Genomic DNA, 15,719 nt, shown 5'->3' with positions numbered 1-15,719 from the left:
CCTATAGGCCAAAGAAGTGAAGGAAGGGCTCGGTGAGGTGTCCAAGTGCCTCCCGTGTGAGTAGAGGAGGAGGGGCTGGTCTCGGCATGGATCCTTTGCCGACCCGACACTGGAAATGTTGGGGTGCTCAATTTCGGCGTCGTTGACTCGATTTCAGCAAGATTTTTCAGAGGCGAACACTCGATTTCGATGGTGGTGCTCGAGTCTGGGGCCTCTGGGCACAACAGATAGGGGTCCCAGCCGCCACGTTTGGGAATGGATGCAGCGCAATCCAATTTATCTCTCCCTTCTTTCAAATATCGAGGCTAGGAGGTCATAAATGAAGCTCCTATTAAAAAACATGGCCATGGAGACAGCTAGGAGGTCATAAATGGCCTTTTAATACTTCGCCTCAATATTGAAGGTTATTAGGCAGTTGTGGGGCTGTTGTCTTCTCCGCTAGAGTTGCTAACTTGCTATTACTACCACACTAATAACTGTACATAGTAGGTCGACTGAGATTTAGTAAGTCGATCTACATGACTAATTCTTTCCTTGCCAAATCTCTCTAACCCTATGCTCAGTGGCGGAGCTAGACGAATAAGTCAGGGGGGCTAAAGAGAAAATATGAATGCTTTGAGGGGGGGGGCTAATTACTATACTTTCTTGTATTTAAGATCCTATTTTTTTTTCTTCAGTGATTACGTGAAGGCTGGGGGCCATAGCCCCCTCAAAGATACACATAGCTCCGCCGTTGCTTATGCTCGCTCATATGTATTCGTCGGCTTTTTAGAGTTAAATAATTTACCGATCCTTCCCCACTTCTCTTTTAACATTTCTAGACAAATACTGAACAAGAAACATCTCCGAACAAATTGCTTGTAATGAACTCAAGGGTTTTCCTTCTTCTAAAAATGACGGTATAAACACGAATAATTACACCCGATAGACAGAGAAATGCAAAAAGAATAAAGTAAACATGCACATGGTAAAAAAGAACTACAGATAGTTCTGCACTTCTGCCATGAACCCAGAAGGAATTCCTTGAACATTATGGTACCACTAATTATATGGAGTATATGAAGGAAAATAAATGATGTATTTTTGAAAATTCGCACACACCACTTCAAGGGATCATCAATCAAATTAAGATTGACGTGGTGCAATGGGCATAAGCAAGTGTAGGTCGTTTTGTATTACATTTGTTTCCTTTGGTTTGCGGTTTTTGTAGACAGTTTTGATGGTCAGGGATTTGGGTCCTTTTGTTTGCGGTAGTTTAGGTTGTTCTTGTTGTAACTCTGAAGAACGTTGGTCGTGTATTTCTCCCTCTCTCTTTAATATAATATATGCAGTCCTCTTGTATGGTTCGGAAAAAAAAAACTAACCCCACATCGCTTCGACACCTTGCCACCCCCACGGCAGTCAATTCCCCGCAGGTCACCCACCCCTACAAGCCAGTAGAACCCTACCGCCATAAAATGGACACGCCTCCGGCTGCTCATCGCAGGGGGGCCTTTCATCAGCGAGCCCGACGCAACGCAACGATCTCCCGCCGGCCAGCTGTCGCGCGCGCCAACGTTGATTCATGCGATGTTTTCTCTCCACTGATGCGTGATCCATCTTCAGACTTTCAGGCTTCAGCAGAAGCATTCACACAGGAGTACATTTTGCGTGCGCCAGGCTCTGATCTCTGAATCCTCGCTCGACATGATGCATGCGAGCTCGGCAGGGAGCACCGGAGCAGAGCCTGCGTCACCGTCTCACAAGGCACCAATGATTTGTGTTTTGTTTCTCCGGACACAAGGAAGGAATGAACCACCAATGATTGAAGGTAGAAACAACAATCATGGTAGGGAAAGAGGGGGCTGTTTTCTTAACACTTGCCAAACATAGTCGTCACATCTCTTAGTCACTTACAGTATCATATGCACTGTCTTCAATCGAGTTGCTATTTGCTAGCTAGGGCTTCTTTGCACAAAAGCTTATTCAGATCATGGTGATGTCCACTGACAGTAATCTTCGGTACTTCAAATAGTTTTACAGGTGATAGGGCTCAATCAAATAGTTGTACAGTAATCTTCGGCACTTCAGATCATGGTGATGTCCATTGGCGGTGTATTTTTCTCGGAGCGATCGGGTCAGCAATTCCAACAAAAGCAGTTCAAACGAAGTACCTAGCACCAATAACTTTTCAGTTTTCACACATAGGTGATAGGGCTGCAAATGGTTGTGACTGCTGCCTGATTATATCTTTTTATATCGTTGCACGGGTGCATAAAGTCTTCCAATCATACCAGGACCTAGCCTAGAAACCTAGCCGGTCGCGAGAAATCCGGCCATGGTGATGGTGGACTAGTGGGATTTTTGAGCTGTTTGCCTGACGAATTCAGCTCGCAGGCGAGATGACCTCAACATGCGCCAAAAATAATCCTGCTTCAGAGAAACAAGAGGGAGATATGACCTCTCACATCACCACAAGATTAGGTTACCTGCAACCTGCTTTCCACCAATCAATGCCTTGTTTTCATCGGCGCACGAGTGCCACATTAACTATGCACGCACATCTATGACATATATGATGTGATCTGAAGAAATCCGGTGCTGTGGTAGCCTGGTAGGGTAGGCAGAGCTGGCAATCAGACACACAGTGCCCTGCTTCTTCCGGGCAGCTTCAGGTTTCTGCTGCAGTGTGTGTCCTCTCCTCTTTCCCTCATACGTATATTACTCCGATCACTGTTCACAGGTCAATATACTACGTACGTACCTCTGAAGAATTCTTTCGGGATCGATCGTGTCCTCTCAATTGCAAAGTCTGAGATGGAGCTACAGAAATTCAGGGTCTCTGTCTTTGTGAAACAACTCATACGTACGCACACCGTGGAGCCGGTCTCCCGCGTAGGTAACGGTCGCTGTCAGTAACACTGCTGCCAGATAATCAGAGTAGACTAGCAGTATCAAAAACGCCATTGCTGGATCAAGGCTCGCCAAACCCACACTGCTAGACACAACACAAGAGAGCGATGTATCTATGGTTATTTTAGATGACAAAAACTATTTGAGGGTCCCCTTCAGCTCACAGTGGACTTTCAGATGGGGAACTGATTGTCATGTCATGTTACTGGTGCTACACTCTAATCATTCAGAAAAATCTCAGTATACTATTCCAGCAACGTCCATCAGCCGATCTTGGAAAATCTCCAAGGATCAATCCTGGCCTCTAGCAATGCAGAGCTTCAGGATTTAATAGTTTCGCCGCCAAGCGAGGAGCTCTGGCGGCATTGTTTAACTGTTATTAAGTCAGGCAGCGTTCTGTTGATCTGTCTGAATTCTTGCTCGTGCGTTCCCTGTTGGTGATGGGAAATTAAGATGTATGTATGCGTCTTGTATTCTTCTACTACTAGCTAGCTAGGAATAGAAAGAGCAGATGAGATTGTTGATTATGGGGCATCTTATTCCGACTGTGATGTTGGCATCATTTGACCGGCCGGGGTAATGATCCATCCAGGCTCCAAATGGAAATTTGCGTCCTGCGGTCAGAAAGGGAGAAAGTATTCTCCCAGATTAAGTATAAACTAGACCACAGTGCCGACTGCTAATCTGTGGATGAGCCTTCCCAATTACGCTGCTTGATTCGCCTATCATGCACAGTTGTAAGTTCACACGCACGTACGCACCTACCTGCATTGACTCTGATCTGCTGCCCCGTTTGTCAAAAACGTTTACATATTTCTGCAGGTCGATGATGATTTTTCTCATCGTCCGTGAGGTGACCAGCCAGCCATTGGCGGATGGGGAACGTTTACCTGGCAAGTGGCAAGTTCTTCCGGTGTGAAAATATACTGCTGACAGCGCCAAAAATCATACTCTAATACGTCCACTGCCAAAACTGCCCTGTCCTGACGGCCAGCTCAGAGTCTAATGGGCGACTGATTGGATGCTTCTGCCTGGCTAGCTAGTCCCCACATCCCAGGATTAACCTCACATCATTTGGATTCTCTGAACCTTTTTCTTTCAGAAACCTGCACCAGCCTTCCTTGATCCTTAACAGCCATCGGAGCGAGATAGCAACCTCTAACATAATGGAGGCGGCAAACTGGAGTTTGATGGGAGCAAAACTCTTGAGCAGTTTGATTCAGGGAGGGTAGGCTTTTATTTGTCCCATGGTAAACTACAAAAAAAAGTTGCAGAGAAAAAAAAAAGAGGACCGATAAATACATCATTTTTTATTTTTTTGTGTAGCTCACAAAAAATGCATTTCGCCATGAAACTTTGCAGCAAGTACTGCAAAAACGACCGGTAGTAGTATACATCCACAGGTATGCGTGTATTTGTTTTCAGTTTTTTTTAACTAAAAATTGATTTTTGAAGTTTTCAAATGTTGGGCTAAACAAGCTCCGTTAGCAGTTTCCGGGCTCAACGAGTTCAATAATTTTGGAGAGAAAAAGAAAAGGTATGGCTAGATCTCCGACTGAGACATAACCAAGTCTCAGTCAAGTGTTCCCGTCAAAAAAAAAAGTCTCAATCAAGTGTTAAATATATAAAAAGAAAAAAGAAAAAATTGAATTCTTTTGTATGAATCCCCATGCAAGATCAAAGAAATATAACACCGACCGAGACATAATACGAAGTCTCAGTGGGCTAGACTTGGCAAAACTAAAGACATGGACAGAAAAGCAGGCCGAGCGAATAGCAACTGGAGAAACTGATTTTTCCACGGGGAGGAGCTTTGTTGCCTGCATTGATTTGGTCAAAGTGGGCAAAAGTGCATCCGCGACTGGGTGTTACGGCGGCTGTGTGCTCCACTCGTGACAAAGCCGTTGCAAGATGCTAGCAGGAAACACAAAGGCGGCGCCAAGTAAGAAGAAGAGCCCCAAGGCCAAGACTACTTTTCAGCCCAACGCACAAACAACCGCCATCTTGAAATTCCTGGTCGTCGCAGTGACGCCGCGACGGCGGCTGCACTGCATGCCAGTTCTTCGCCGTTACCAGTTTCCACTTTTCCTCTTCCCCTATCCGTTTGTTTTCACTTTTCAGTTTCAAACACTCACAAGCGTCTTAATCCCGGGCACGGAGCGGTTCCATTTCACGGTCTTCTCCATCATCATCCCGCTGACGAGAGAGCTAGCAGATTCGTCTTCTCTAGCAGCAGTGTTCCGTTCCATCCACCATCCATGTCCCATGCACGACCACGACCACGCGCTCGCCCAACGCCCAAAAGATGTCTGCCCCGATAACCCGCCCCTGGGGCGAAAGAGGAAGGCATCGAACCGGCGCGCGGGGGGCAATGATGCCGCGCGCGCGCGTTCCGGGCCGGCGCCCACGTCGCCGGTCGGTTTGGCCGCATGCATGCCGTGTGAGTGCGCGTCCTCGGCCTGCCGAGAACCCCCGTGCGTGCGTGCCCATGATGCCCTCCATCCAAACCGCCTCCCGCGCGACGCGATCGTGAGCTCAGCGCCTGACAAACTCTGGCATGGTAGCCCGTTGCGTCCATGCACGCGCGAGCCGCGCCCCCGGCCAAACCCGGCCTGCCTGGCCGCCCAGCCACACAGGCCACGGGCTGGCTAACATGTCATCAATCATATCGCCCGCGTCGACTACGCGCGTCCCTTTCCCCGATCGATCCGGCCGGCTACAGCTCTCGTGCCGGAAGAACCCGCCGGAAACCTGGCCATCGGAGCGCCAGCGACGAGGTTGATGCGGCATCATGCGTGGGGCGCCCCACGTACTGTGCGTGCTGCTGGCTCCGATGATGCGCGCACAGTGCGTTACAAAACCTGGGAATATAATCGATCTCCCTGTCCCGAGCCTGCCGCCGGAAGAAACCAGCCGACAACTTGGCCGCGGCCCGCGTCACTCATCACTCGCTCGCTCCAGCTCCACACAGGGGGCGATCGTGATCGGCCGGCCGGCCGCCCCGGCGACGGATGCGTACAACGTGCGCACTGTGCGCCGCCGGCCGCATGTGTCGTCGGCGAGGGTCCACGTACGCCGTCCGATCGATCACAGTCGGATGGGACGGCCGGACGGGACGGTCAAGAAAGCATGCATGTGCAGTGCGCAGGCCATGTGTCGGGACCCGGGGCCGCCGAACGTGTCCGCCAGCTTGATCAGAGATGCTAGTAGCATACAGTGTGTAGGTGCCCCACCCGTCCACGAAACTCATAGTAAATGCGTTTTCACCTAATAAAAACACGTGGTTTTATCCTCGTAACACAGTTGCACGTCGCGAACCAATCTGTGGGTGGATGGTTAGAGGGTCTGTGGTATTCTCAGCCCACTAAAATTAAATGTATGCACGTGTATATAAGTGCTTGTGTCTATATTGATGTTTAAAAAAAACACAGCTGCACGCCTATGTAAATACGCACATGCACTGTGCGCGCGCGATAAGTCAGGCTCGATGGGTATGTCCGTATGTGATTCGACGGGACTACACGTACGACTTTGCCTTTTCGAAGCCTGTCTAGGTTTGGCCGTGCCTGGTGGTAGCTTAGCCTAGCTCGCCCGACCAGTCTTCGTTTGGAAGATACGTATTTCACCCGGAACGTGCACCGGGAATAGAAAATACGTATTTGCCCGACGTTGACGTAGGCCTTTTGATCCGCACGTTGGGTTTATCTGCTCGCATTTGTGCCGCCCCACTTCGTATGGTTTAGCACGTGTTTGATTTGAAATCACAATCACCTTTGTTTTGTCACTTTTTAATCTCATGGCCGGCCTCTATCGACGCGTACGTGCGGTTGCTAGAACAAGAGTTAAAGACATTCTTTTCGAATGTGTACGGAAGAGAGTTAACTAAGAGTATCTACAGCCCGGACTTGACAAATCTGCCCCCTTAAAAAAACGCATTCCATGTTCGAATACCTCAAATTAAAAATCTCACATTCATATTATTACATGCAACGTGAAACCTAATCTAAGCGGAGCTCGCCGGTTCCGCTCCCCGCTCGCCCGACTCTGCCCTGGTCGTGTCCGGCGGCCGGGTGCGCTCCTCAGAGTGTTGGTCCGGTCGCCGGCAAGGTAGGATAGGGCATGGGACACGAGTTGGCTCACGGGACTCAAGGCCCCGCCGTATCCCATACCCTACTCTTTCTCGCCGGAGACTGGAACCCGAACGGTGCCGGTAGACGTCAAATCGATGACAGATCAGTCCGGAGACGAGCTGCCGACGTCCATCGCGATGCGGTTGCGGCGCCCGGACTGATGGGCCATACAGGGCGCGAGAGAATGCGACTCCGCCTTGCCGACGTCCACCGCCGCGAGGGATGTCGTCGCCTCCCGCGCCCGGTGTCTTACACGCCGTGCCATGGCCTCGTGGGACGATGATGCGTCCTAAATATCGGCGCGTCCCCGAAGGGGTTGCACCTCCGCCAGCGCATTCGGGCGCTAGACGGACCCCACGGTCTTTGGCGAGGCATCTACGGCCAGCCTAGTGCCGGATCCATGCGTCATTTGGGCGGACGCAATGGATTTCCGACGAATGGAGTCAGAGCGCAACCGTCCACGGGCCTCCTCCCGGGCTCAGCGGAGCGCAAGCCGGACGACCATCTCCTCCTCAAGGCCACATGGGATGAGCTCGGGGTCGATGGATCTGTAGGTGAAGGACTCGGATCCGCTGCCCGCCATGCCAGAGACGACCGGAAGGAGTCGGAGACAAGATTGGGTGGTGGAGGAGAGTGAAGGGGAGGGGAGTGAAGTGGCTGGGGTTTGGTACGGCGAACGGATGAGGAAGATTTTATGTAGGGTCAGGCGGGCCAACGTGGGCCGGGTTTGACGTGGCGGACGTGCCCGGGCGTCCCATATTCGGGCTGGATATGGGGGTGCCAGTCAGCTCAGACATTTGCGGGCCATTTGAGGGACCCGTCTAGGTCAAAAAATCGTGACCGGGCAGTGACTGGGTGACCCGCCCGAACGTATGAGACGGGTTTAAAAGGTCCGGCTGTAGATGCTCTAATTTGACCCGCCACCAGAGTTTAGTACTACTACTATATATTGTTGTCAGGCCAAGTAAGCATCATCAGCTAATTTGTTCTTTGGCCAAGCAATCATAGACCATCTGCTTTATGATTCGTGAAGAGACTAGATGCGAGACGGGACCGAGATGGATTGCTGTGGAACGCGGAATCTTTTTTGTAAAGTTGCTTTTCGTCGAACTGAAACTAAAAAAACGCGTGCACACGGTGTGCAATGCAACGGCTTGATCGAGCTATCTAGCTTGGAAACTGAACTGTTTAGGCAGAAGTATCTGACCGCTTTACCAGTTCGGTAATCGCCACTCCACTTTGTTTGCATGCATGCTTTATATCTCCAGCTCACGTTCCCTTCCAGCTTCATCCGGACAAAAGATATTGCTATATTCCAAGTATAGCTTTATGTAGCGAAAATGGCTGTGGGCACGTACGTACGTAGGTTTGGGTGGCGCACAGCAGAACGAGGGAATCGAAATTGCGCCTTTGCACATAAACCAACACGTACTCCTTGCACAAGAACTTTTTTTTAGGTGAGTTGGACACAAAAACTTTAATATGCAAAATCAGAGCAAGTGTATATCTTTTTAGAATGATGATATAAGGTGGAAGTCTACCAACTCAGGGGGGCTAGATCGCCTCCGCCCCTCTCCTACCTCTAAAGCGCTGCCGTTGAAGAAGACGGCGGGGTTTTCCGGTCGGTCGAGGTGCCCGAGTGTTTTTTTTTTTTTGAGGGGCGGTGGTCATGGTTATATTCGACTACAATAAGCCGGCTTTGGCTGATGTACGCTGGGACTTGGTGGGATTTAGCATGCGCTTGCCTAGACCAGTGATGTAGCAATGCTAGGGATGCGGCACAATGCCGGTATGTGGAGTGCGGTTCTGTAGGCCGGGGAGCAACGTCTTAGTGGATCGCTCTAGGGCTTGGTCTAGGACCAATAAGAGGCATGTGGAGTCCGGGTGGTGGGAGATTCTAGACGTTGTTGTGTCACGCGTGGCAACTATCAATATGGCAGTGAACCGTAAACGATGCGATGTCGTCTTCTCTTCACGAATTCTCCTTTGGTTACTTCCGCATGAGCGGAGCAATATGAAGGTAGATGCGACATTGGCGGTTGACATTAGGTTTGCACTCTCTCTATGTGAAAACCCATGATGTCTAATCTGGCTAGATCAGATAGTGTCGACGTCCACACGATATTTCTTAGTTGATGGTGTTGTTTCAAAGTTCAGCTCTAGGGATTATAGCTCCAAATTTTACTTGAATTGGAGCGACGATCCCCTCTAAGTCTTAGAGCTTGCACCCCTTGTCACTTCACATGTCGCTCAACAGTGGAATATGATCCAGAATAATAGGGTTTATAGAACTTTTGAAGGTGATTCAGTGTGGCCAGGTCCGAAGTGGATATCCATAGATTTTCTCTAACTCTAGTGTTCGGCTCCGATGCTAGGCATTATTATTAGTAATAAATAATATATGTCAGTGTGCATTAGAGGTTGAGTAATGTTATCATCCTTTTTTCTTTTAAAAAGATGTTCTCTCAATTTTATTGAACAATTTAATCACACTCTACTGAAGTATTTGCATGATAAGTTGTAGTTTTTTCAACACAATACAAATGCAGATGATCGCATAGTAGTACTTGAAACCTGATGGGTTGGTTCATCCACAAGGAAACTAACCATCTCGATATTTGGCTCTCGAGTGCATTCGCACCCGCATGTGAATAGTAGAATCATTAAAAATAGTGAACAAAAAAATCAAAACTTCTGATCTTTTTTGTGATACAAGATGCTCATGTGCGTGAAGTCCGTACCAAATTTCGTGGAGTTTGAACATTTCAGTAGCTCTCAACAAAAAAGACAAATTCAGGGCCTATGAAAAACTTTTTGAAAACAATACCGTTCGTAGCTCATTTTGTCTTCTTTTTCACGAGCTCCTTGAATGTCATTTAGGCACAAAAATTTGTACACACCTGGCGCACCGAAACATCTTGCATAAAAGCAAATTCAGTCTTTTTTAAAAATTTGTCTACTATGCTTTTTTTTACTGTTTACTGAATGCAAATGAGCTTGGGCACTGAATTGAATATCCATTTCGATAGGTTGTTAGTTCTTGACAAGAATAATTCTGTACGAACTACACAGACCATCAGAGATGCCATAAACCAAACCCCTACATCCCTCTCTGTCTGTCTTTCTGTGTGCACATGTGAACACGCACGCACGCACATACGCACCCTTCCAGTTCCATCCATGGGTGCACGACAGCCCATACCAGCATACCAACTCGCCATGCCCGGAGATCTATCTCCCGATCACCCGAGCCGCAAACCGGAATTAGGCGACGCCGCAAAGCCGGAAGATATGTGCCCGCTAGATGATGATTAGGCCAGCCCGCGCTTCGAATTATCTGCCCGCCCACGTCACCGCCGGCGACGTCCGGCGAGCGTGACACCGCCACCAGCCCGGCCGCAGCCGTCCTGCCCGCGCGCCCACCGGCCGGGACCGGCCCAGCGAATCGGACCTCGCCACCTGGCGCCCGGCACGCTAACCGAGAGGAAAAGAAAAGTCTCTCCAGCTGGGCGAGTACGTACTCCCATCCCATCTGCCTAGCTATACGTAGTACCAGTTCAGCTACTAGTAGTAGAGCCGTAGCCTTCCCGGCCCCTCCTCCCCTCTCCATCTCTGTGAAAGCATCGGCGCAAAAACCAGTTGACCTGACCATGCCGTGCGCGGGCGCCTATTAATACCCCTCGTCTTCCTCGCGCCCCTCCTCGATATCCCTCTCGGTAGACGGTACAATCATACCGATCAGGAGCCAGCTGCTGCTTCTTGTGTTGTGTTGGTCCCACTGCCGAGATCGGCAGCAGAAGCAGCCGTCGGTCCTCTGTACCTCTCGTTGATCGCTTGATCCGAGGGGATCCGAGGGGATCCAAGGCGAGCTGCGTGCGTGGTGGCGGCGATGAGTTCGCTGAGCATGGTGGAGGCGAGGCTGCCGCCGGGGTTCAGGTTCCACCCGCGGGACGACGAGCTCGTGCTCGACTACCTGTCCAGGAAGCTCGGCGGCGGTGGCGCCGGAGGGGCGGCGGCCGCGGTGGCGAGCATCTACGGCTGCCCCGCCATGGTCGACGTCGACCTCAACAAGATCGAGCCCTGGGACCTCCCCGGTAAGACCTAATCCAGATACTCCTATACATATCCAAGTAGCTTAATTACACCAGCATGCGTGCGTGTCTATATGCTTGTGTGATCAGTTCTAGCTTCGTCGTCTTCCGGATCATACATACATATGCATGAGTACTTCGGTCCCGGGGATGATTTATCTGTTGATTTAATTTCTTCTCCCGTTTGGCTGCTGCTGATTCGTAATTATCCTTTCAATTTGAAGTCGATGACGTCCCAAATCCCCTTAAAAATATATCGCATCCCATGTATGATATCTCTGCGGTGTATATCTTTTGACGGAACTAACAACGATTTGGTCGTTTCTAAACAGACAAGTCTTCTTTCCTCCACTGTACTAATTAAATTCCTTGTTCATTTTTAATAAAGAAATCCCAGAAATAAATTATTTGTCCGTGTGTGTAAGCATGCATGATTGTCCCAAGGTTCTCAATCATGCATCAAAATGTATTGCTCTGTTGGTTTCAACTTGAATTAAGATCTTGGGACCAACTATGTATTTATGTGCAGCTCAATTAGCTATCTTCATTAATTCCATGAACAATTCTCTTTGTTCCCTTCCGCTCATGCATGTGTAGTTTCCTTCAGTTGCATCCAAAACTAAGGTGGCTGTGTGCATGCTGCTAGTGGCTGGAGTTGTATAACTGAAGTGACCACGACAATCTCGATCTCATCAAGTTGCAACTTGCAACTATGCATGCATGCTTCCCATACCGCTAGAAACCACCTTTCCACCTTTCCTCTTCTTTTCTTTACTCACTTTTTTGGCCTATCCTTTTGATGTGCCCATGCTTTTCTCCCTCTTTATATGGTCCTAATTACCGTTTGTGTAATTACCATTCGAAAAAACTTGATCCAAAGGCAAGATAATATTCAGAGTGAGATGACCTCCAAAGTAACTACTACTACTGTAGACTGTAGAGAGAGGAAGAGAGATCAAATTCTTGCACAGTAATTTTTTCCTCTTATTCCATACATGCGAGACTTGATCAAGGGATGAATACATATAGTTTCTGGGAATTATTCTACAATGAGAACAAAATTCACACACCTTGTCTGCCTCCATCTTTTGTCGCCTTCCCGTCCCCATAACAGAAGGATATTCTCACAGCCATGAGTTTGTTTGGCCCCTTGCTGGCCTTCTCCGCATCTGTCCCTGTTCATCCCATGCCATCTAATATTCCCCAATTTGCCTGATCCTAAAAGGGAATTCACAGCCCACGGATAGGGACAAATTTAACACAAAAAGGAGGCCTTCCACTTTGCCTACTAGTAGAAAACACACCATGCACAAAGCCATATGGAAAGAACATATATATAGCAAGGATAGGATATGTATAATTGATATATCTCACAAGAATAGGAAAGATGCCTCCCGCAATCAATAGATCTCCTTTCTTCTGGTTCTAAAAATATCTATTATTCTCCCTGTTATGCAATTACCTATTAATGGTTATTTTTCTCTGCCTTACTTAAATGTGGCTCTAACGTTAGTAGGACTTTCTCTTAAAAATGGAAAAGTGTAGTCAGACATCATTAGATTAGTGGATGCACATCTTGAGCAGGTTCCAAAAAGATTATTACTTCGTTCATAGTTCATCTAATTTCTACAAAATTGTTTGTTAATTTGCTCCCTGATTGTATTCAGAAATCGCATGCATTGGCGGCAAGGAGTGGTACTTCTACAGCTTAAGGGACAGGAAGTACGCTACAGGCCAGCGAACAAATAGAGCAACTGAATCAGGCTACTGGAAGGCCACAGGGAAAGACCGTGCGATAAGCCGGAAAGGGTTGCTAGTTGGCATGAGAAAAACCCTGGTGTTTTATGAAGGTAGAGCCCCTAAAGGGAAGAAGACTGAATGGGTCATGCACGAATTCCGCAAGGAAGGGCAAGGCGATCTGATGAAGTTGCCACTCAAGGTAAGCATCATTATAATTATACATCTCGAGCAAATTTAATCTTACTACTTTGATACTCCACTCTTTTCCCCATCTGTTCCTTATTTGATGCTTATAGTATAATGCATCATATGGATAGAGAGTAGTGCAAGGAATTCCACCAGAAAATTATGTACACACAAGCAAGAAAACTATATGTTCGTGGCACTTTTTTTAAAGGAAGGCATTGAGAATGAAACTTGACAGATTTGATTTCACATTGGTATATTTTATGAGAAGTATGGACTAAAGAAACAAAAACCTTTGGTTCACGTGACATTCGCATGTGGAGGCAACTGGCCAGAATGCCAACTCATCCTATAATACATGTGCAATGGATAATGTAGTACGACCAGCCAGCTCACTATACATGCATATGGCCTCTCAATTCAAGATCTAGCTAGCTAGCTAGCTAGAGAGTAGAATTGAAGCGCCAAAAATACAGGTAGGTCACCAAGTTGACATATTTTTTAATCAACTCCCTTAATTTGCGATAATTAAGTGTCATGAAAATAATACTGCAAGATGTCTAAAAGCTGGTGTGGTTTGTGTTAAGACACCAGAACAGATAGTTAGCTGAATTTGCTTAGAAAATTCGTGTGGCAGCCAGAACATATGTTCATTGTGTTAATGATTGTTGCTAATTAGTTGGGCCGGGTTCTGCCTGTTGATGTTCTGTACTTGATCCTTTCTTCATATGTGGGTCACTCTCATGCCAGCTACTTACATAGATATGAGGATGATCTGGTCTCTTTTAGATGTACACCCCAATATATATATATACTATATAGATGTATGTGCAAATTATCGACTCACACCAATTTTTAATCATTTCTGTCAACGCATCCATGTCACTAACATACAGTTTTCGCCAGAACAAGATAAAAATGGCTAAGTAATTTCAGTATTTTCCTACAAAACAAATTATAAATCGTTTTAACTCATACTCAACCTTTGCAAAAATATTCTGCTGCCAAAATCTTGATCTCATGATCACTTCAGATGCATGCATATGATATATATACCAAATGCACTCATTCATCTTCCAGTCTAACGATTTTCATGTGTAATATTTTCTTGTTAAACAGGAGGACTGGGTCTTGTGTAGGGTTTTTTACAAGACCAGGACAACCATTGCCAAACCATCCACAGGGAGCAACTACAACATTGACAGTGCAGCCGCAACCTCACTGCCTCCTCTCATTGACAACTACATTGCCTTTGACCATCCTGGAATGTCGACGGTGCAAAACCTAGAGGGTTATGAGCAAGTGCCCTGCTTCTCCAATGGCCCCTCCTCTCACCCGTCGTCGTCGGCCTCGATGAACATCCCGGTGATGGCGATGGCGCCCATGGCTGCCGATCAGGAGCAGCAGCACATGGGGAAGGCGATCAAGGACGCGCTGAGCCAGCTCACCAGGTTTGAGCAAGGCAACGTGAAGAGGGAGGCGCCTGCCCAGGGCGGTGTGTTTGCTCAAGATGGGTTCGAGTACTTAGCTGAGAGTGGCTTTTCACAGATGTGGAACTCACTCAGTTGATTTTCTAGCTAGGGGTATTATTGCTAGTGCTACCAATCAAAGATCTACATTTTCTCCACCCGCAAAAAAAAAAAGATCTACATTTTCTTGCAAGCTGTCTCCTGCATGACTGGGCATTTCAGCCAAACACAACAAATATTATCCCTCAGAACTGATGGCGCCTGGGAGGGCAATTATCTCGGCATCTGGTCATGAAAATGAGGAGGCGGCGACTCCTGCCGCTGCTTGCACATGCAATGACGTGGAGTGTGTCTCCTTGGTGTGACCATGTCCCAGATCACCCACCAGATAACCATTCTGCAACTGGAGACGTTGCTCATGCACAAAGTTTCAGGATCTCCGGCGCAATGGCCCGTAAAATCGCAAGACAGTAGTATATTGATGTGATCAATGGCAAAAAAAGAGAACATCGAATTGAATCAAAAAGGCATCTGGACTAGACCACCTCCAGGCATATTGTAAAAACTTGGTGAATCCTGATTTTGTGAGAGCACAACAAGGCTATCCGCCGGTTGTTTTCCCTGTGTTGTCGTCATGATTTTATTCATCAATACCGCTACATGTACACTCATGTGTATGGTACTGTAGATCTGCGGTCCACTGGTAGTCTTCGATCTCCTGGGCGTACTGCTGTGTGTACGCGCACTGATTTTGCGAAATAGCTAGATGGGACTGACAGTCAAAAGTCGATGGTACAATTGCAACCGAAGCAGTGGCGGATCTACCATAGAGGAAAGCAGGGACAGCCACTCCAGGTCACCGGTGGCGGAGCAGGCCACCCCTCGCCAGCCTCCAAGCTCCAGAACGAGCTCTAGCCTCATAATAGACATGGCTGTCATGAGCGCAGCCTCATGTTATTATTCTGTTCGAAGGGGTATAAGATAGGAGGAAGAAAAGAATACAAGAGGATGGGCTTTTCACTCAAGTCTGTGATTCATGACAAACATGTCATGAACAAGTGAACGGTTACAAGAACAGCTGCTGTATACTCCCTCCGTTCCTAAATATTTGTCTTTTTAGAGATTTCAAATGGACTACCATATACGGATATATATAGACATTTTAGAGTGTTAATTCACTCATTTTGCTCCGTACGTAGTCACTTCTTGAA

The 15,719-nt window shown here is 47.7% G+C and overlaps 1 protein-coding gene across 1 annotated transcript; it reads left to right on the top strand.

The window, feature by feature from the left end:
• Window positions 1–10,602: 10,602 nt before the first annotated feature.
• LOC125524171 (NAC domain-containing protein 21/22-like) lies at window positions 10,603–15,128 on the top strand. Its single transcript, XM_048689244.1, has 3 exons — window positions 10,603–11,116; window positions 12,781–13,052; window positions 14,159–15,128. Exons 1-3 carry the CDS (start codon window positions 10,912–10,914, stop codon window positions 14,606–14,608), a joined length of 927 nt encoding a protein of 308 aa, XP_048545201.1. The 5' UTR covers window positions 10,603–10,911; the 3' UTR covers window positions 14,609–15,128.
• The last annotated feature ends 591 nt before the right edge of the window (window positions 15,129–15,719 follow it).

The sequence above is a fragment of the Triticum urartu genome, chromosome 7, assembly GCF_003073215.2.
Source record: "Triticum urartu cultivar G1812 chromosome 7, Tu2.1, whole genome shotgun sequence".
NCBI classification, from domain to species: Eukaryota; Viridiplantae; Streptophyta; class Magnoliopsida; order Poales; family Poaceae; genus Triticum; species Triticum urartu.
This window is presented reverse-complemented; position numbering and strand designations above follow the sequence as displayed.

Bases quoted from the DNA above. Each gene is read 5' to 3' on its own strand.
- LOC125524171 (XM_048689244.1), top strand. From the start codon at position 10,912: ATGAGTTCGCTGAGCATGGTGGAGGCGAGGCTGCCGCCGGGGTTCAGG. The intron at 11,117-12,780 runs GTAAGACCTAAT...GATTGTATTCAG, and splicing joins CGAGCCCTGGGACCTCCCCG to AAATCGCATGCATTGGCGGC. The intron at 13,053-14,158 runs GTAAGCATCATT...CTTGTTAAACAG, and splicing joins TGATGAAGTTGCCACTCAAG to GAGGACTGGGTCTTGTGTAG.